At 39.3% G+C, this 22,715-nt stretch overlaps 1 protein-coding gene across 1 annotated transcript in view; it reads right to left on the minus strand.

Moving 5' to 3' along the window:
• HHAT (hedgehog acyltransferase) overlaps positions 1 to 22,715 on the minus strand; it is a 501,005-nt gene that overhangs the window by 228,099 nt on the left and 250,191 nt on the right. The window contains exon 8 of the mRNA XM_006834198.1: positions 5,588 to 5,623. Within this exon, the coding sequence (XP_006834261.1) occupies positions 5,588 to 5,623 (36 nt within the window). The remainder of the gene's footprint in view (positions 1 to 5,587; positions 5,624 to 22,715) is intronic.

The following is a 22,715-nucleotide window of genomic DNA, read 5'->3' on the forward strand; positions in this document are numbered from 1 at the left end:
TGCAGAAATGATTAAACATTACCAATAATATCACAATTAAAATGTGTCAAAGATAATTTGTAAAAATAATTACAGTAGTACATTGAAACGGAACTGCCCGAAATTCAAGCTGTGTTCAGAAAAGGGATAGCATGGTTGGTGTCAGATGGCACTTAGCTGAAAGCAAAAAATACCAGAAAGATGTTTACATGTGTTTTATTGACTATGCAAAAGCATCCAACTATGTGGATCACAACAAGTTATGGATAACATTGCAAAGCATGGAAACTCCAGAACACCTAATTATGCTTATCTGGGTCCTAGACCACGAGGCAGTCCTAACAGAACAAGAAGATTCTGCATGGTTTAAAATTAGGAAAGGTGTGTGTCAGGGTTGCATCCTTTCACCATATTTATTCATATTATTTGCTGAACAAATAATCCAATAAATTAGACTATATGAAGAAGGGCAATATGAAGTATAATTATAATTGAAGACTCACTAACAACTTCCAATAAGCAGATGGTGCAAGCTTGCTTGCTAAAAATAAAGAGGACTTTAAGCAACCTCAACATGATGACAACAAAATTCTCAAAACTGGGCCAGTAAGCAATAGCATGATAAATGGAGAAAAGCGCAAAGATTTAATTTTAGTTGGATCCACAATCAAAGCCCAAGGAGCAGTCAAGAAATCAAACAGCACCTTACAACGGACTAATCTGGGACAAATTACCTCTCGAAAGTGTTAAAAAGCAAATACTTCACTTTTAGGACCAAGCTAAGACTAACCTGGTGTGGCACCAGAGAATAAGCACTTGATCTCAAAGTTGGTGGTTCAAACTCACAAGCCACTCCTCAGAAACCCTATACAGAGTTGCTATGAGTCAGAACCAACTCAAGGACACTTAACAACAACAACAAAACTAACCTAGCCATGGTATTTTCAATAGTTTTATATGTATGTAAAAGCCAGACAATTAATAAGGAAGCTCTATGAAGAATTATTTGTTGTTGTTGTTAAAGTGCCACCTAGTCAGTTCTGACCCATAGTGACCCTGCATAGTGTTTCCGAGGAGCAACTGATGAGCTTGAACCACTAAACTTATGGTTTAACCAACTTCACAGTCCAATGCATCAACCCACAGCATTACACCAGAACAATTAGTAAGAAGAAAGGCTGTCTTTTTGAATCATGTTTTCAGTGTCATATCGAGAAAATCTCTTCTTAATTCAAATTGACATAATTTTCTCCTATGTTTTCTTCTACAAGTTTCAGGCTTTTTTCTCCTATGAATCTTTTTAACACTTCTAAGTTTTACGTGTAACTCTATGGTCCATTTTGAGTTAACTTGTATATATGATGTATATATGATGTTACCCCAAAGACTTTTCTTTTTTTTGCATATTGATATACATTATTCTAAGGAGCTCTGGTAGTGTAGTGGTTAGGAATCGGGCTGCTAACCTCATGGTCAGCAGTTTGAAACTACCAGCTGTTCTGCAGGAGAAAGATGAGGCTTTCTGTTCCCATAAATATTTACAGCCTCGGAAACCCTGTACAGGGTCACTATGAGTTGGAACCGACTCCACGGCACACTACAACAACATACATTATTCTAACACCTCTTGTTGAAAAGACTATCCTGTCTGCATTGAATTGCCTCTGTACCTTTGACAAAAATCAATTGACCATATATGCAGGAGTCTATTTCTTGACTCTTTGTTCCTATTCCATTGATTTGTCTCTAGCGTAGCGGTTACGAATCGGGCTGCGAGCCATAAGGTCAGCAGTTCAAAAATACCAGCTGTTCCACAGTAGAAAGATGAGACATACTCCTGTAAAGATTTACAGCCTCGGAAACCCTGTACAGGGTCGCTATGAGTCAGAACCGACTCCACGGCACACAACAACAACCCTGATATTAAACTCCTGGTGTGGTGCTGTAGGATAAGCACTGGACTGCAAAGTTGGCTTAAATTGCAAGAGCAGCGGTTCAAGCTTATCAGCCGCTCCTCAGAAACCCAATACAGAGTCACCATGGAGCAGAACCAACTCTATAGCGCTTAACAACAACAACACCCTGACACTACACTGTGTTGAATACTATAGATTTATCACCATATTTTAATTAGATGATATAAATGCTCCAATTTTGTCCTTGTTCAAACTTGGCATTATGTTTCCATAAATAATTTTAAATAAGCCTATCAGTTAAGATTTTGATTAACAATTGAAGTACTATACACATTCATGTAAAATTTGAATCTATGAATGAATTTGGGGAGAATTAACATCTTAACAATATAGACTTCCAATTCATGAACATAGGTCATCTCTCCACTTATTTTAATCTTTCTTAATTTCTCTCAATGTTTTATAATTTTCAGCATATAGGTCCAACACATTTTTGTCAATTCTATCATTAAATATTTTCTAAAATTTTATGCTAACATAAATGATACTTTCAAAATTCGGTTTCCAATTTTTTTCTTATTAACATACATACAATTAAATTTTGCACACTGATCATACATCCTACTATTCTCACTTAATAATTTTGTTAGCTTTTATGTAAATTCCATAGATTTAAAATATACACAATCATGTTACTCTCCAATAAAGACAGCTTTACTTCTCCCTTTCCAACATTGATATCTTTCTAATATGTTTTTGTTGTTATTAGATGCCAGTCATTTATAATTCGTAGCGATTCTATGCACAACAAAACAAAACATTGCACTGTCTTAACACCATTTTCACAGTTATTGCTACGCTTGAGCCCACTGCTGCTGCCACTGTGCCAATTCATTTCATTGGGGGGTCTTCTTTTTCAATGACCCTCCACTTTACTAAGCATTATGTCATTCTCCAGAAATGGTTTCCTCCTGATAACATGCCCAAAGTATAAGAGATGAAGTCTGGCCATCCTGGCTTCTAAGGAACATTCCGGCTGTACTTCTTTCAACACATGTTTGTTTGCCTTTTTGGAAGTCCATGGTACTTTCAATATTCTTTTCCAATATCATAACTCAAATGCATCAATTCTTCTACAGTCTTCCTTATTCACTGTCCAGCTGTCACATGCATATAAATTAAAAATACCATGGCTAGGGGCAGGCACACTTTGGTGCTCAAAGTGACAACTTTGCTCTTGAACACTATAAAGAGGTCTTGTGCAGCAATATGTCATTTGATTTCTTGATTGCTGCTTCCAAGAATGCTGATTGTGGATTCAAGCAAAATGAAGTCTTTGGCAACTTTAATCTATTCTCCATTTATCAAGTAAGTTATTTACAGGTTCAGTGGTGAGGATCTCTGTTTTCTTTATACTGAGGTGTAATCCATACGGAAGGCTGTTGTCTTTGATCTTCATCAGTGAGTAGTCTCAGTTCTCTTTGCTTTGAGCAAGCAAGGCTGTATCATCTGCATATCACAGGTTGTTAATGAGTCTTCATTCAATCATGATGCCATGTTCTTCTTCATATTAACCCAGTTTCTCAGATTACTTCCTCAGCATGCAGATTGAGTAAGCATAGTGAAAGCATATGGCTGTCCTTTACCGTACATACTGTTTAGAACCAGGTAGAATGGAAGTGCTGAGAACAGACTTCCTTACCTTGTCCCTGATCTTAAGTTTTGAGAAAGCATTCAGTTTTACATCTTTTCCCTATTAGACTGTAAATTAAACAAGATCTAGGACTATGTCTATTTTTGCTAAAAATGATATTCCCAGTTGTATACAAGTAAATGGCACACAATAAACCTCTTGGTTGGGTAAACATTTGAATAGACTTTTCTCCATCTTTACCTTTCCTGTCCTTTCTGCATCATTTCATTCATTCCCTCATTCATCTACTTCTAACACAAGTGTTAGTTGAAGGGTGAGTTCATATAAGTTTGTGAATGTAATCATAGAAAGGTGACTGAGACATGATCTCTGCCCTTAAGAAACTTAGTAGAGGAAATAAGAAAACTATGAAATTTTCATTTGCTACAAGGAATTATGTGATCAATGTCACAGAAGTAGCACAAAATGCCAAAGTTTTCCACTCAAAATAATTCTAACTACTCCTTGAGGTAGACAGCTTTTTCTAATCAGTTTGGACATGAAATTCCTATGTCTGATTTTCCTATGACCTCCAATATTTTATCCGTTCTGCTAAAATTCATTTACTCATGTGTCCACTCAAAGGGAGTAGTGTATATATACTATGTATTGTGCTGGAGAAAATCAGACCATTCATATTCCTTGGTTCTGGGTTGAGCCCAGGAGATTTCAGTGTACAGCCATAGATGAGGTCCTGGAGGAAAGGACAAAGTATTCATGGCCTATCTTGGAAAAATCACCATATATAATCCTGCACAGAGGAAATGCTGCTGGTTTAGGATAAAAGTGATGACAATGATCTACGTTTCCCTTCAGAGAGCATCTTACCAACAGGAAGACAGTCATGCACTAAGGAGAATAGCACCGCCATACACCTATCCAAACCACATTTGAACTACATGTACTTTTCATTAGCACACTTATAGCTCCCTAGCTTAAATGTTGCTGTTCTTAAGTGCTATCAGGATGGCTCCAACTCATAGCGACCCGGTGTAGGGTTTCTACGGAGTGGCTGGTGGGTTTGAACTGCCAACCTTGTGGTTAGTAGTCCAGTGTTTATCCTACAGTACCACACCAGTTTAGGTATTAGAAAGAATTTGCATTTACTGTCAAATATTTGCAGATGACAAATCACTTTAAGTGATGTCTAGTTTCCTAGAAATCTTTCATTTACATTGTTTGTTGGTGGTAGTGGTTGTTAAGTGCCGTCAAGTCGGTTCTGACTTATGACAACCCTGTTTAGGGTTTCCGAGGAGCAACTGGTGAGCTTGCACCATCGACCTTACAGTCCAGCGTGTTAACCCACAGTGTCATACCGGTCTTTGGTAACCATTATTATTTCCCTGGTTCAGGTTCATTTGTAATAGGCCATTTTAATCATTTTTTACTACTGTCAAACTGATATATTCTTAATGTAAAGAAATTTCGAAAATACAACGAAGCTGATAGCAGGAAAAGATGCATATTCATACCAACATGATAATACTCTGTTATATATCTAGTTTATCCGTTTAAGAGCTATTTGAAGTTAACCGTCTCACAAGCCAACTCTGATGAAATCACCAATGAACTAATTATAAATGGCCACCTGTAATCTCTTTCAATAATGAACAAGGTTGTATTTTCATGGCTGCAAAACAAGCAGTAAAATCAGTCTAAATATAACAAACCCACTGCAGGGAAAACGAATTAAACCAGTTGTTTAATGTCTGAATATAAGGAGGCTCTCTTCATTTTTCAATTAGTTATTCCAACAGCCAGGAGTTGCAACTGAGCTTTTCTCTGCTCAAGAGTAACTATCACTTCACATAGGAATCCCTTTAAACAAAGACTTTCTGAAGAAAAAAGGATTCTGGTAAGCACACACAAAAATATAGTGTTAGTGATGTTTTCTTGACAAGTATATAATTGCCATTCTTCATGAAGAATTTTATCTTCAATTTCAGTCTTCCATAACAGACATGTTATTAAATAAGATAAAAAAAAATTATTGGCTTACCGAATTAGGAAATTATGCAGTCCAACATCAAAAGACCTGTTCAAAAGAGATATAAATGAACATATCAATACAAGTTGCTTAAAGCAATGGCTGACTTGAAGCACAGTATATAATTTTCATTGCTAGCAAGGTACATAAATGGATTACTTAGTGACAGTGGTTCTCAAAATGTGGGCCCAGGAGTAGGAGTAGCAGCTTGGCAGGAAACTTAGAAACATAAATTCTCAGGCTCTGCTTCAGTCCCATGCTGGCGGTGAGGTCCAGCAATTAGCTTTAACAAGCTCTCTGCTCCTCTCCAGGAGATTCTAAGGTAGAATCACTGCCCTAGGATAACAAAGGTGTCTCAGCAGGTTCTTTCTCTCTCTTTCTCTAGAAATACGTCTTAAGTGGATTTGCCAGGTGCCTTCTACTTTTTCAATAGGCAGATCCTTTTATGTCACCTCAGATGTTCATTTACTTGAAAATAAAATTTTATTTTAAAAGCACAAAACCACACTGATAAAAATGAAATGTAAGAGTAGAGAGGTGCCAGCCCTGGTTTTCCAAGCCCCTCTGAGCTCTAACACGTGGGCTTTTCACTTGAGAGAGCCACCTGGTCCCATAGTTGGCCCCAGCAGCTAAGGGAGAAGAACATCAGCTATGGAGAAAGTCGAGTTTCAGCGGCAGATCCTTTCATTTACAGCTCTCTTCTGATATCACCAAACCAGCTTAGGCCATGTTAATATCACCACCTTGATTTCCCTAATTAACATGTTCCCCTTGTATCTCAGACCATTTGTTTTGGGCTCCTCACTCAGCTTAGTCAGTGTGTTTCCCTCCTTTGGGTCTGGTGTACATGAAGACTATGTGTGCAGGACACAGCTTTAAATGAGGTCATTCCTGTTCAACATCTTGCTGAGACTGTGCACTGCCCCATGGAGGGGGTGGATGGGCATCCTCAGCCTTCTCCATTTTCCTCCACCACCTATTATTCTTAGATGAGGTCTATCTACTGGACACTAAGCTTTAGCACTGTACCTGATGTTTCAAGATGGAAAATATCTAAGGTCACATTCAATTAATAAAATACCACAAGCTCTGAAAGGCAAAATTTGGCATATGATATTTGGCTAGGAGTCCTGGTGTGGCGCTGTGGGTTAATGCGTCAGACTGCAAAGCTGTTTGAACTGCAAGGTCAGCAACGATTCAAGCTCACCAGTTGCTCCTCAGAAACCCTATACAGGGTCACTATGGGTCAGAACCTACTTGATGGCACTTCACAACAACAACAATATGATATTTGGCTAGGAGTCCTAGTGTGATGCCATAGGATAAGCACTTGATCTCAAGGTCGGTTTTAACTGCAAGGTTGGTGGTGGTTCAAACTCACCAGATACTCCTTGGAAACCCCATACAGGGTCACTATAAATCAGAACCAATTCGGTGGCACTAACAATGGCAACAACATTTGGTTAAACCAAACCAAACTCTCCTTCTGAGTTGATTCCGACTCACAGTGACCCATTAGGACCAAGGAGAACTGCTCCAGAGAGTTTCCGAGACTGTAAATCCTTATGGTAGCAGACAGCCTCACCGTTCTCCTGCAGAGCAGCTGGGAGATTTGAACCACTGACCTGCAATTAGAAGCTCAATGTTTAATCCACTGTGCTACCAGGGTGCCTTTATATTTGGCTAACAATGAGGAAATTATCCATTAATAGACTATCTTGTTGTTAAGTGCCACAGAGTCAGTTCCAATTCATAGTGACCCTGTATATGGTTTCCAAGAAGCAGCTGGTAAGTTAGAACCACCAACCTTGCAGTTCAAACTGACCTTACAGTGCAGTACATGATCCCATTGTACCACACCCAGAGACAATTCCATTGAAAAACAGAATTGGAAACATTAACAATAGTTTCCATTTTGATGTTTTTGTTTAAAAGGTTTCTATCATTTTATAGTGATGCTTTTTGATGTCTCTCATATAATTATAAACCTCTATGCCTGCTGGTACTCCTGTAACCATTCCCTGTACCCCTCCAAGTGGAGCCACAACCCCGTTTTGTTTAGACCTCCTGCTTATAACCTCAACTGATGACTAGCCAATGCAAGGTTCTATTGTAATTTTCTACTTTAGACTTGTATCCGCTCTGCCTGAAGATCCTTTCTCTGAGATAACACTTGTGTGAGCTGGTAATATCCCCATTTCGAGTGATTTCTCTCCTGTAATAATCCTCTCTAAATTTTATTTTAAAAGGCTTGGAGTTCCTCTCTTAACAACCTCAAGAAGTAGGAAGAGGATACACATTTTTGAATGCTTTATGAGGCATTTAGTGTGTCGTCTCCTTTAACCATCACAACAACCCTGTAAAATAGGTCCTTATCATTTGAAGCCTCATCTCCTTGTCTTCAGTCACACTATTAGTAAGTGGTTGGATTGTGACTAGCTCTGAGAACTAACTTCCAAAGTCTATGCTCTTTCTAGTCATGTATTCAGCTACTCGTTTAACAGATGTTCCTTGTGTGTCTACTATGTGCCAAGTACAGTAGCAAGTATTGGGAATTCAGTAATAGATGGCACATAGCTTCTACTTCAATGACGGAAGAGTCCAGAAAAGAAGATGGGAAGCCAAGGATAAATTCAATACATTGTGAAGGATACAAACTATTCTCTCTTTCAGTGGATGTTAAGCTCCATGAAGGCAAGATCCAGTACCTGGCACCAAACCAGGTTCTCAATAAATGTCTACTGAGTGAGTATGTGAAGGAGTAGACTGTAAGAAACAGTTCTGAGTTTTCACAAGACTCACACATTCTGTCATCAACAGTGGACTCAAACATACCAGTGATCATGAAGATGGCCTAGGCTTATGCAACGTTTCATTCTCAACTCATTGGGTCGCCATGAGTCAGATTCAAAGGTAACAACAACCATATTCAGGTTTCAGCCCTGCCTCTACCACTTCAATTTACAATCTTCAGTCTTTAATGTCCAGACTTGTTTATCCTGGAAATGCATTGCCAAAGTTTAGCTCTCACATTCCTGGGATGGGAAGTTTAAGAACTAATGCACAAGGTTCGGGATGAAAATCAATCAAATCACAAAGATGATGGAGTTTATACTTAGATTCAAGAGGCCCTGATTACTTCTGGCTGGATTCTAACTTTCAGGGAACTGAAAAGACCTTAAACTTTACCTACTCTAATCTCCTCACTTGGCAGATTAGGAAATGAACAGCAAAGATGATGGAATAATGTGAAGCACAGCCAGAAGTGATCCTGAGGCTAACAGTCCAAGGCTCCTAGACCAGAGCTTTGTTCAAAGAGTCAAAATCAACATCCTTATTTTCTAGGAACTCTCAGGACACCATACTTGAGTCAGGTATTCAGAGAGCTCCTAATATAACAATTGGTGTCATATCATGCCATTTTCATCCCCATCTCTAAACTTCATGTGTATAGTCTACAGGATGTCATTCTCCCACTTTCTTGTGAATCACCATTTGATTCTGTCTACATTTTAACCTGCATATCAACATGCGATTCAGAGCCCACTCACAGTCAAGAATAAAAAGCTATGCTGGACAGACAGGGGAAAAGTGAACATGAACTTAGGCCACTAAGATACCAACAGTCAAACCATGTTTGGTGAAGTACCCAGGCTGCAAAGTCTGATGGGAAAGCAAAAAAATGAGAGAGCAGCAGTCCTGGGAGGACAAAGTCTGAAGAGCAAAGATGGTGAAAATAGTCCTGAGTTTTCACATGACACACTTTCCACTGGATCAGAAAAGTGTGTCTTCCATCAGAATATCAAAGAGAAAATTCTAGGAAAACAACCCAAAAGCCTAGAGTTTAGGTCATCTCACAGATCAGGAATGTTAGAGAAAGGAGAGGGGAGAAGGAGTAGTACCCAGCATTAAAGCTCAGGAGTGAAGAACTTTTCTAAATTTTGCATTCCAGCTGGATTACTTAACACTATGTGACCTTGGGCAATTTACTAATCCCTGTATGTGTCAGTTTTCTCGACTGTGGCATGAAGATTATGGTAGCAACTGTATAAAAAGGAACCAATGAGATATACTCGGTAAAAGTGCTTCATAAACATTCTACAAGTGTTCAAGATTATTTCTTTCTTCTCCTTAGATTGTACTACACTCCTGACAGGCACTTCTCCATTCTGCATTAAAGTTAGATTCACTTATCCAACAAATTATTTATTGAGCACCTTCACCTTCTAAATGTCAAGGCACTGACTGCACAATACGGTCAGAACACAATAATAAACAATACAGCTAAGTTCCTACCCTTGTATATATTCTGGAAACAAGTCCACTTAATCAGATATGTGATTTGTAAATATTTTCTCTCAGCCCGTGACTGGTCTTCCTATTTTCTCAATAGGGTCTTTTGTAGCTTAACAGTTATGAATTTTGAGAAATCTAACCTATTTTTCCTATTATACAGCATGCTTTTAGGGTCAAGTCTAAGAAATCTTTGCCTAATCCAAGTCTTGAAGATTTTCTCCTAAACTTGTAGGTTGTTGTTGTCAATGTCCAGTTGGTTCTGACTCATAGCGACCCTGTATAGGGTTTCCAAGGAGCAGCTGGTGAGTTTGAACTGCTAACCTTGTGGTTTACAATCCAGTGCTGATCCTACAGCACCACACCAGTAGTCTGAAAGTTGTCAAGTTTTAGCTTTTACACTTAGGTCTCTGATGCATTTTTGTGTCCATTTTTGAGCATGGTATGAGGTAACAGTGTAATTTCATCTATTTGCATGTGAATATCCGATGTCTAAGTACTCTTTGGTGATAAGAATGTTATTTCCCCAGTGTAGAACATCAGTTGGCCAACCCATCACTGTGAAACTTAAACTCTAACAGGGAAGAGGTGATCAAAAATATCAATAAAAATTTTTATCTGTGATTCCAGTTGACAGATTAGCTATTTAAAAATAAAATGCATTTAAAAAGTAGAATGTCAAAGAATGGCCAAACTTCTTGGGGTGAGAAAGAGATGTTATAATAGAAAAGTAATGAGGCAAAAGCTTACTTAAACTGGATTGTCAGAAAAGTCCTTTCTGAATAGGTGACATTTGAACTGAATTCTAAAAATGAGACATAACTAGTCATGAGAAAAAGTCATTACAAAAACATTATGAGTAGAAGAAAGAGCATGTGCAAAGAAAGGCCTTAGATGAAAAAACAAACAAAAAACCCAGAGATATTTTAGTAATAGCAAAAAGACAATTGAAAATTTAAGAGCATTTATCATTAGTACAACTATAGCCATGAATGTGATGGAGCATACAGGAACCAAAGGTAAGAAAACGTCTTAGACATTACCAAATACCTAGAGGAAATGAGTCCCTAAGGCTGGGGGCTCAGGAACAGAGTCTCAGGGGACACCAAGGGCCCTGAAGACAACATTTCGGGTGGATGATGGTGCCAATTACTAACCTTAGAGAGAGTAAAGGAGTTCAGTGCTAGGTATATCAAATGTTAAATGCTTAGATGAAATTCAAGTGAAGAGAATCAGGCAGTTGGGTATGCAAGACTAGAGCTCACACAGAAGTCCTGGTTGAAAAGTATGATTTCGGAGTAGTGGTGGTGGTGGTGGATATGTGCCCTGGAGTTGGTTCCAACTTATAGTGACCCTGTATAGCATTTCTGGGGCTGTAAATCTCTATGGGAGCAGAAAGCCTCATCTTTCTCCCATGAAACTGCTGGTAGTTTCAAATTGCTTACCTTAATATTAGCAGTCCAACTCATAACCACTATGCTACCAGAGTTCCTCATGACTTAGGAGTAAGGATGGTTATTTAAAAGTATGGAAAAGGACAAGACCACTTAGAGTATAAATAATGATGAGGGGAAAAACCCAGAACCAAACCCTGAGGAACTAAAATATTTAGAGGATACAAGTAGAGCAAAGGTCAAACAGAAGGAGAGGTCAAAGAGATAGAAAGGGAAACCCATTAGAGAAAAATATGGTACCTTAAAGGCTATGACAGAAGAGAATTTCAAGAAAGAGGGAGTAGTCAACTGTATCAGCACTGTTAAAGTGTCATGTAAAATGAAGAAAGAAGAATGTCTATGAGATTTACCAATATAGAAGTCACAGACTAAGTACAGGTTCATTGAGTGATTGAAATGTAAGTCAAACATAAATAAGTCAAACATGAGTCAACTGAAGAATGAATGAGAAGGAGAAAAAAAAAAATAGGTATAGACAGTTTTTTGACAGGTTTGGTTCTTAAGGGGAGGAAGCAAGTTAGTAGATGAAGGATAAGCAAAAGTTGCTTTTTATTTATTTGTTTAGGATGGGAGATTTTAGAGAATGTCTGTATGTTGATGGATATCAAAGTAAAGACTAAGAAATAAATGACACTGGGAAGTAAGGTCCTGGAGTGAGTCAGAGAAGATAGGATCTAGGACACAAGTACTATGCAAAGGCTTTCAACTATGTAGATCAAGTCAAACCACAGAGAACATACTGAGGAATGTGTATTCTAGAACACCTAACTGTACTCATGAGGAAGACCAAGAGACCACGAAGAAGTTGTTAGAATAAAACAAGGAGACAGTGAGTGCTTTAAAATCAGGAAAGGTGTGTGCCAAGTTTGTATTCTTTTATCATACTTATTCCATCTGTATGCTGAGCAAATAACCCATAAAGCTGGCTTATATGATGAAGAACATGGCACAAGGATTGAAGGAAGACTCATTAACAACCTGTGAAATGCAGATGACACAGTCTTGCTTGCTGAAAGCGAAGAGGACCTAAAAGAATTACTGATATACTTCCGAATAGATTACACATCAATGTATAGAAAAGGAACATCCTCACAATTGAATCAATAACATAAAAATAAATGGAGAGAAGACTGAAGTTGTCAAAGACTTCATTTTGCTTGGATCAATACGCAGCAGTCAAGAAATCAAACGATGTATTGCATTAGGCAAATCTGGTGAAAAAGACCTTGTTTGAGAGCAAAAATTTCAGTTTGAGAACTAAGGTGCACCTGGCCCAAGCCATGGTATTTTCAATTGGCTTATATGCATGGCAAAGTTGGGCAATGAATCAGGAAGACCTCAGAACAATCAATGCATTTCAGTTATGGTGCTGAAAAGAATTTTAATAGTGCCATGAACTTCCAGAAGAACAAACAAATCTGTCTTGGAAGAACTATAGTAAGAATGCCTCTTAGAAGTCAGGACGGTAAGACTTCATGTCTCATACTTTGTACATGTTAACAGGAAGGGCCAGTCCCTGGAGAAGAACATTGTATTTAGAAAAGCGGAAGGACTCCCAATGAGATGGCCTGACACAATGGCTGCAACAATGGCCTCCAACGGGACAACTGTGAGGATGGAGCAGGACTGGGCAATACTTCATTCTGTTGTGAGGTGGAACTGACTCGGCTGTACCTAACAACAGCAGCAACATCAGGGCACAAGTGGGAGAACTGGGCTTTTCCACTACAACAAATCTTCCATTATGTGAAAAGATACAGACATATGCCTCAAGAGTATAGACTTGGTAGAGAGAAAAAAACCCTTAGTATGAGGCAAAGTTACCAGTTGAGGGAAAAGCAGAGAGGGTAAGTAAAATTTTAAATGCTTATATGAAATTCAGGTGAAAAGACTAAGTAAGCATATGTTGTTGTTGTGAAGTGCCGTTGAGTCGGTTCTGACCCATAGCAATCCTGTATAGGGTTTCCAAGGAGTAGCTGGTGAGCCTGAACTGCCGACTTTGAAGTTCAAACAGCTTTGCAGTCTGGCACATTAACCCACAGCGCCACACCAGGACTCCAAGTAGAACATACTCCCTCCCTCGAGTTTTCAATGGCTGCTTTTCTTGAAGTAGGCTATCAGGTCTTTCTTCACAGGTGCTTCTGGTGGACTCAAACCACCAACCTTTCAGCTTACATCCAGCACATTATCATTTGCACCAGCCAGGTTACGTAGGTCTGAGTAGGGTCTTATAAAAGGGGAGAAGAGACAGAGAAGCAACCACACACAGGGAGAAGGCACTACATGAAGATATATCAACCATCAATAAAAGAACACTAAAGAGTGAGCAGCCACTAGAAACTGGGACAGAGGAATGATTTCAACTTTTGGCCTCCAGAACTCTGTTATAATACATGTCTGTTCTTAAAGTCAACCACTTTAAGAACATTTTGTTATGTCAGCCCTAGGAATTAAGACCCTGGTGAATAATGGATACAATTCAACCCACAGAAGAGAGGAAGCCACTTCATACAACTGACTGACAGAGGCTATCCGGTCTTCAAGAAATCTGGCCTTCAGATATCTGTATATGTTTGAACATATAAAGTCCTTCAAAACTCTCTAGTTCATCAGTCCTCAGCCTGCTTACTCAAGTTTCTGGTGGTCCACATCTGTATTATTAAAAGTAAATCCTTCTTTCATTGTATGCTACTCAAAATGAAAAAGGCTTGAGGTTGATTTGCAAATGAATGAAACGAGACCCATATCTCACACCATATACCAAAACTAACTTAACATGGGGTAAAAACTAAATGTAAATCACAGAACTATAAAGATCATCAATGAAAAAATACAGACAAACTTAAGGGCTCTAAAACATGGCATACATAGACTATCAAACATCACAAAAAAAAAAAAAAAACCATACAAACAATAGCACACAAAATAGTTGCATGGGATATACTAAATATTACAAACCTATGTGCATCAAAAGATTTCACCAAAAGAGTAAAATGGGAGCCAACAAACTGTGAAAATTTATTTTGCAAGAACTTATCAGACAAGGGACTAATCTCTAAAATTTATAAGAAATACTTCAACAAGAAAAAGACAAATAACCCAATTAAAAAATAGGTCCAAGATATGAAAAGACACTTCACCAAGGAAGACATTCAGGCAGCCAGCAAACACATTAAGAAATGTGCACAATCATAAGACATTAAAGAGATGCAAATCAAAACAATGAAGTATCATCTCACACAGAAAACAACAAATGCTGGCAAAGGTGTGGAGAGACTGGGTCCCTCCTACTTTTCTGGTGGGACTGTAAAATGGTTCAACTACTCTGGAAAATGGTATGACACTTCCTTAGAAAATTGGAAATAGAAATACCTTATGATTCAGCAATCCTTCTACTTGGCATATATCCACAAGAAATATGAGCCAGATCACAAGTAGATATATACACTCCAATGTTCATTACAGCACTACGCACAATAGCAAAAAGATGGAGACAGCCTAAGTGCCCATTACTGAAAGAACGGATAAACAAATAGAATAAATAATATGCTACCGAAGATGAAGCTGCAAAACACCTCATAATATGGATAAATATTAAGGACAGTCAGGGGAAGACTAAATGGGATAGAGGTTAACAGTGGGCTAAATGGGATAGAGGTTTACAGTGACATATGGACAACCTTGAAACAACAGGGCTCTGTGATACAGAGATAGAGACATAGTCTGAATGGGTAAAGGAGGGGAAATAATGTTAGGGGGATTGACTGACTTATGGATATTGGTTTCCCCTGCCTACTATTATAAAATAGACATTTAAGTGTGATAGAAATGAATATTGGGAATTATCATTACAGAAAGCTTGTAACCCCATCTTCAGCCTATAACTGATTAGTTAGCTAAAAGTGGTACTAGAATTTGCCCAGGAAAACACGTTTCTTGTTAAGCCTTTGAGCCCCACTCAAACCTTCTGAGGTGGGACACTCCCACTTGTAAAGACAACCTGAAGCGACTAGAGAAACAGAAGATACTTCTTGAAAGAAAAACTAGCAGGAAAAAAAGCAGACAGGCTGTTAAGACTATCAATCAAGATGTTTGCCTGGGAGCCATCAAGGCAAGAAAAATCAGGGTAAAAAAAAATTAGGGTAAACCCCCTTCTACAACTGAAACTCAAAGGAAACCCACGAGCAGTCTAGTATGGTCGATGGTGACTGTCCTGGTCTACCTGTAAGTGGAAGCGGGGGAAATGCAGCAATGAAGACATGGGTGGAATTTGGCCAGGTTCCAATGACACCTACTGACCTTGAGATAAGAGAGAGTAGAGGAAGAGCTGACTGGTTTGAAGTTTAAGGAAATGTGTGAACTCCTGAACCCACAGGCACTGACCTAGCCACAGAGGACTAGAGTTGAGAGTGAAGTGGCCAGCTGGTCTGAAGCGGTGGTATGCATGTGAGAACTCCCAAACTTGCAGATAGCACCTATTTGACCTCACTTGGATGGCTAGCTGACCAGAACTCGACCAGATGAAGATAAAGTTTGATAAAGGGAGCAAGCGTTAAACTGCTACAATTTGATGAACTGAACCTTTGCTTATAGATGTAGCCCCTCAAAATTCCAAACAAACTGGAAGGATTTTTCTTATCAATGATCAAGCTTGTGTCCTCAGTACACTGGGTCGACGCTGTTGTCGTTAACTGCCGTAGAGTTGGTTCCAACCTATAGTGATCCTGCATAGGGTTTCTGAGGAGCAGATGTTAAGTTTAAACCACCAACCTTAGAGTTCAAACCAATTTTGCAGTCCAGCACATTAACCCCCAGCACCTCACCACGACTCCACACTGGGTTGATAGGGATGGACAAGTTAGACATTGGTTATCAAATATGGGTGCTACAAAGGCACAAAGTGGCTGCTTTACAAGCTTTCATAAGTGAGCTTAGTTTCAGATGAGGGGGTAAGGTAGAATCCCCACTAAACAGTTTTCTTTTTCTCCAGATGCATCTAGTGAAAGGGGACGGGGGTTGATGATGATTGCTGTTGTTAGGTGCCATCGAGTCAGTACGGACTCATAGCAACCTTATGCACAGCAGAACGAAACACTGCCCGATCCTGGACCAAACTCACTACTGTTGCCACGCTTGAGCCCATTCAGGCTGCCACTTTGCCAATCCATCTCGCTGAGGGTCTTTCTCTTTTTCTCTGACCCTCCACTTTATCAAACATGATATCTTTGTCCAGCGACTGGTCGCTCCTGACAATAAGTCCCAAGTATGAAACATGAAGTTTGGCCATCCTGGTCTCCAAGGAGCACTCTGGCTGCACTTCTTCCAAGACAGATCTGTTGGTTCTTTTGGCAACCCATGGCACTTTGAATATTTTCCTCCAACACTATAACTCAAAAGCATCAATTCTTCTATGGTCTTCCTTATTCACTGTCTAGGTTTCACATGCATATGAGGTTACTGAAAATACCATGGCTTGGGTCAGGCACACCTTAGTCCTCAAGCTGACATCTCTGCTCTTCAACACTTAAAAAGGTTTTTGTGTATCAGATCTGCCTAATGCAGTATGTCGTTTGATTTCTTGACTGCTGCTTCCATGAGTGTTGATAGTTGATCCAAGAACAATGAAGTCCTTGACAACTTCAGTCTTTTCTCTGTTGCTAAGAATGCTGTTTATTGGTCCAGTGGTGAGGATTTTTGTTTTCTTTACACTGAGATGCAATCCATACCAAAGGCTGTGCTCTTTGATCTTCATCAGTAAATATTTTAAGTCTTCTTCACTTTCAGCAAGCAAGGTTGTATCATCTGCATATTGCAGGTTGTTAATGAGTCTTCCCTCCAATCCTGATGCCACGTTTTTCTTCATCGAACCCAGCTTCTCAGATTATTTGCTCAGGTTGAATAAGTATGGTGAAAGAAGACAACCCTGTCGAACACCTTTCTTAATTTTAAACCATTCAGTGTTTCCATGTTCTGTTTGAACAATTGCCTCTTGGTCCAGGTACAGACTCCTCATGAGCACAATTAAGTGTTCAGGAGTACTCATACTTCATAATGTTGTCCATAGTTTGTTATGATCCACACAATCAAAAGCCTTTGCATAGTAAAACATCTTTTTTATATTCTCTGCTTTCAACCAAGATCCATTGGACATCAGCAATGATCCCTTGTTCCACAGCCTCTTCTGAATCTTGCTTGAACCTCTGGAAGTTCTCTGTCAACATATGCTTGTAACCATTCCTGTATTACTTTTACTAAAACTTTACTCGCATGGGATATCAAAGATATCGTCTGATGATTTCCACATTCCATTGGGTCACCTCTCTTTGGAATGGGCACAGATATGGAGCTCTTCCAATCCATTGGCCAGATAGTTGTCTTCCAAATTTCTTGGCATAGATGAGTGCCTCCTGTGCCACCTCATCTTCTTGAAGGATTTCAATTTTTATTCCATCAATTCCTGGTGCCTTGTTCTTTGCCAGTTCTTTCAATACACTTTGGAATTCTTCCTTCAGTACTATTGGCTCTTGCTCATATGCTACCTCTTGAAATGTGAAATGTGATGATGATAGGAGTAAATAATTCAATTGTGAGTGACTGTTATCAGGACTAAGTGCAATTCTCTGTCAATGTAGAAAATGTGTAACTAAAAGGGGGAGTAGTTAATTTTTCATTTCAGGAACAGAGGACCCTAGGACCATCCAGAGAAAAGAGCATGAGTGGAGCACGAGATCCAAACCAGAAAAATGGTAACAGATTGCAGAGACAGTGGCAGAGGCAACGACATTGAGGGATAGAGCAGCTGAGGACTCTAGGCCCAAGGACTAAGAAAGGCTGTGTGCCTGTGGGCAGGAGGCTGGCTTGCAAAGTGTGCCCTCTGGACATTTGAATGAATATATATTTTCTGTTTTGTATGTGTAAAAAAAATAGAAAAAAGGGAATAGAGTTAACTGATGATACATGGGGTGGATTGTAATCATTGAAATGAAACTAAGTATGATTTGTTAAACGTAAAACTGATAATCTGCCCTGTCAACCTTTACTCAACAAAACTTAGAGAACAAAACAAGAGAGAGAGAGAGATCTTACTTCAGGAAACAGGGCTTATATAGTTTGTTAAATAGCATTCAATAAACTTATTAATGTTTACACATTTAAAGAAAATTAATATTCACTGAACTTAATAGGAATGCTGACAAAAATATATATTGTACCACAAACCTTGTTCTTCTTAAAACAAATCCTTTCAAATGAATAAAGAACTTAATTTCTTACTCTCTTCAACAAGTATTTAAGGAGTTCTGCATTTATTTCCTAAGGCTTCCATAACAAATTCCCACATACAGAGTGGCTTACCACCACAGAAATTTATTCTCTCACTTTTCAGAAGGCCAGAAGTATTAAATCAAGGTGTCAGGGTTGGAACTTTCTGAAGGACCTAGGGAAGAATTATTCCATGCCTCTCTCCCACCGTCTTTCTGCTTGTTCCTGGCCATCTTTGGCATTCCTTGGCTTCTGAGCACACCACTCCAATCTCTGCTTCCATCTTCGCTTCATCTTCTTCTCTATCTCTCTTTGTCTAAGTCAGCCTCTTTCTCTTATAATCACATAAGTCATTGTTATTAGGACCAGGATGTTTTCATCTCAAGATATATAATGAAATCAAATCTACAAATACCCTACTGCCAAATATGATAACATGAAGTTCTAGGTAGACATCAATTTGGGGGATACTATTCAAGTCACTATAAGCCCCTACTTTGGCCTTGTCATTCTTATCACTCTTATCACTCTGTCAGGTTGGGGGTACAGAGAATTCCTGTTGGCAGGATCTTACAGGGAGACAACTGGTGCATAATTAAGAAACTGCTATAAAAGTCAGCAGGTTACAGGTGCACCTCTTTGAGAATAAAATAGCGTCTCTCCCTGGAAGCCTGCTGGGAATAACTGGTCCTCTACACTGTGAATGAGCTCTGGCAGCATACTGGTTACGAGTCAGGCTGCTAACCTCAAGGTCAGCAATTAGAAGCTACCAGCTGTTCCACAAGAGAAAGATGAGGCTTTCTGCTCCCAAAAAGATTTACAGCCTCAGGTACCCTATGCAGGGTTGCTATGAGTTGGAACCTATTCCATGACACATAACCTGATATCACCATACCACCATACCACTGTGACTCTGGTAGATGTTAGGTCTTTACAAGATCATAACAAGTACCCAAACAGCTATGACTATGGGGTTGGCAGGAAGTATGAGCATTGTGAAGCACAAACAGTAAACAACAAGCCAGAAGGCTTTATTATAGAACAGTTCCTTACCAATTAATTGGTGGCACTCTTTTTTCCCCAAAGAAACAACTCCATTTGAAAACTCCCACAGTTTTAAGCTGAAAGCCAATGGCCATATGTTTTCACTTAGTGTTGTGCTTTCTCCTGGTCTCTTTAACTGTTTAACTAGAGACTTCTAGACTGCTTATGGGCTATTAGCACTTCAAAGATAATTTGTTCTTTCTCAGTCACTTATGTGAGTGAAAACAAAATAATATCAGTTAGGAGAGTTAAAACAGATTTGTTTTCACAGCAGGGTATATTAAGTTGTATTAAAAGTGTGTCTGTAAATCTTCTATAAGATTCCTTTAAATAGGGCATGTGTGTGTGTTATAATCTCTATGCCTATAACGTAAAAGTTTAATTAGAACCCATTAATGTGTTGCTGTAGGATAAGCACTGAATTGTGAACTGCAAGGTCAGCAGTTCAAACTCACCAGCCACTTCTTGGAAACCATATACAGTGTCACTGTGAGTTTGAACTGACTCAATAGCATGTAAGAAGAACAACAACCTATAGGGCAGCTATGAGTTGGAATAGTGTCAAGGGCAATAGTTAATCTAAAGGTCTACTACCTGTAGTTAGGTCTGCCATCAGTAGTTCTAATACCAACAGGGTCCTCCATGGTGGACAGGTTCCAGCAGAGCTTCCACATTAAGACAGATGATGAAGAAAGACTTGGTGATCTACTTCCAAACATTAGCTAATGAAAACCTTATAGATCACAACAGAATACTGTATAGTATAATGCTGAAAGATGGGTTTCCTAGTTTGGAAGGCACTCAAAATACACCACGGCCACAATGATCATGAAGAATGGCACATTATGGTATATTCTACGTGGGGTGGTACTATAGGGTAAGTAATAGACTATTAACTACAAGGTTGGTGGATCAAATCTACCAGTTGCTTCTTGGAAATCCTACACAGGGTCACTATGAGTCAGTTAAAAACAACAATGTGGGATCCAATAAGTCAGAACCAACAACAGCAATCTACAGGTAGTCTTGCCCACAAACTATCTTATTCAGACCACATCACAAACTAGTAAGTAGGCAGGAAAAAAAGCCAGACATGTAACTGCTATCATATGCCCATGTACTACATTATACAAGAAAACTGAATCTTCACACTTGTCCTATCTGGTATGTACTGTTACCATGCCCATTTTACAGATGAAGAAACTGAAGCCAGGAGAAGTAAATAACTTCCCCCAAGGTGTCAGTCACTGGAGAAGGATGTCATGCTGGGTAAGGTGGAGGGTCAGAGAAAAAGAGGAAGACCCCCAACGAGATGGATCAGCCAGGTGGCATCATTGATGGCGTCAAGTGTGGCGGTGGTAGTGAGGTTGGCTCAGGATCGGATATTGTTTCGTTCTGCTGTGCATGGGGTCGCTATGAGTCAGTTCCGACTCAATGGCACCTGACAACAACAACAACAACGAGTCTCAAATGGCAAGTGGCTGAGACAAAGTGCTAAACCAGACAGCGTGGCTCCAGAGCTCACTGTAGTGACCAGCGCCTTCATTCCTCCCCTCTGAACACTCTTGATCATAAAAAGGAGTTGGCAGTTTATCCATGTCATTATATTAGGTGCCAAGGAGTCAACTCCAGAGCAACCGTATGACAAAGTCGAGTTTCTCCATAGGCTTTTCTTCGCTGTACTCTTTACAGAAGCAGATCGACAGGGCTTTCTCTCATGGAGCAGTTGAGTGGGTTAGAACCACCAACCTTTCTGTTAGAAGCCAAGTGCTTAACTGTTTATACCACCAGGGCTCCTTCCCAAGAGAAATAAGGAATCATTAAACAGTTTCAGGAGTACTGGTGTGGTGCTGTGGGCTAATGCATCAGACTGCAAAGTCATTTGAACTGCAGTGTTAGTGGTTCAAACTGACCAGCTGCTCGAGTCGGAATCAACTCGATGGCACTTAACAACAACAACAAACAGTTCCAAGCAGAGGAATGGCTAATTGGAGATATGCCTTCTAGAAAGATCATATTCTGGCTTCAAGAGTGAGATGGGGAGGCCAGTCTTTAGAAATGAGGTGGCTTCACAGAGATTAGCATTCAAGACCTGGGACAGACTTGAATCAGCTTCACACTGCCTGAAGTGACAGAGAATTTAAAAGTCAACACAACCCCTCCCATTTCTTCCCATTTTCAACCCAGGACTTCAACCCTACAAAAATGAGGATGCCCACATAATGAAAACCTTAAATATATATTGGCTATTTTCAAGTTTTTCTATATGGAACTTTTGAAAAGTTATTTTTGTAATTGCATATTTTTCTAGTTTAAAAATAAAAATTTCTATTGTGGAATGATTTTTGTTTTTGGCTTTTTTTTACTAGACTAAAGTCTCTGCAATCTTTCCTTACTGAGTCTATTCTTGACAAAAATGAAGACACAATATTCTGGTTAAGTGCCACAGAACCCAATTTAAATTCCTGGTACAGTGACACTTACAGGTTACTGGATCCCTGTTTCATTCCTTTTGTAAGAACATTAGTTATGACTAATAGTCTCATTAAGGAGTTTTGCCTGAGGATACAAGGATCTCAAACGTGGGAAGTTTTCTGAAGTGTTTGATTCTGTCAGAAAAGGACATCTTGGTGCACACAAAAATGTTTAGGCTTGGTTTCTGAATCTCTGCCTTCATGTTCAGAAGTGTTCTCTCCTTGAGAATTTTCCTGGGAACCAGAGCTAAGTAAGGGCCATTTCAATGCCAAATGAAAGATGTCCAAAGATACCAGTGGAGACATGTCTTCACTCTCTTAAATTTGTGGTCATTATTTCTGGCAGAGGACCTGCTGGTGGCTAAAATTTCTCAGAAGTGCTCAGAAATACATTCTCGTTCTTTAGAATGTATTCAAGGCCAGAGGTGGCCTCTGACTTAACAAAACTCTTCCTCTCCCGTCTTCTAAGCCATTAATTTGTTCATCACTCCATTCAGACCCAATGTTACTTGAAGGTCTTATGTCTTTGTCAGGTATCCCCAGAGAAACAGAACCAGTAACATGTATATTGCTCAAAGACACACACACACACACACACACACACACACACACACA

This window comes from Chrysochloris asiatica, unplaced genomic scaffold, assembly GCF_000296735.1.
Source record: "Chrysochloris asiatica unplaced genomic scaffold, ChrAsi1.0 scaffold00009, whole genome shotgun sequence".
Lineage (NCBI taxonomy): Eukaryota > Metazoa > Chordata > Mammalia > Afrosoricida > Chrysochloridae > Chrysochloris > Chrysochloris asiatica.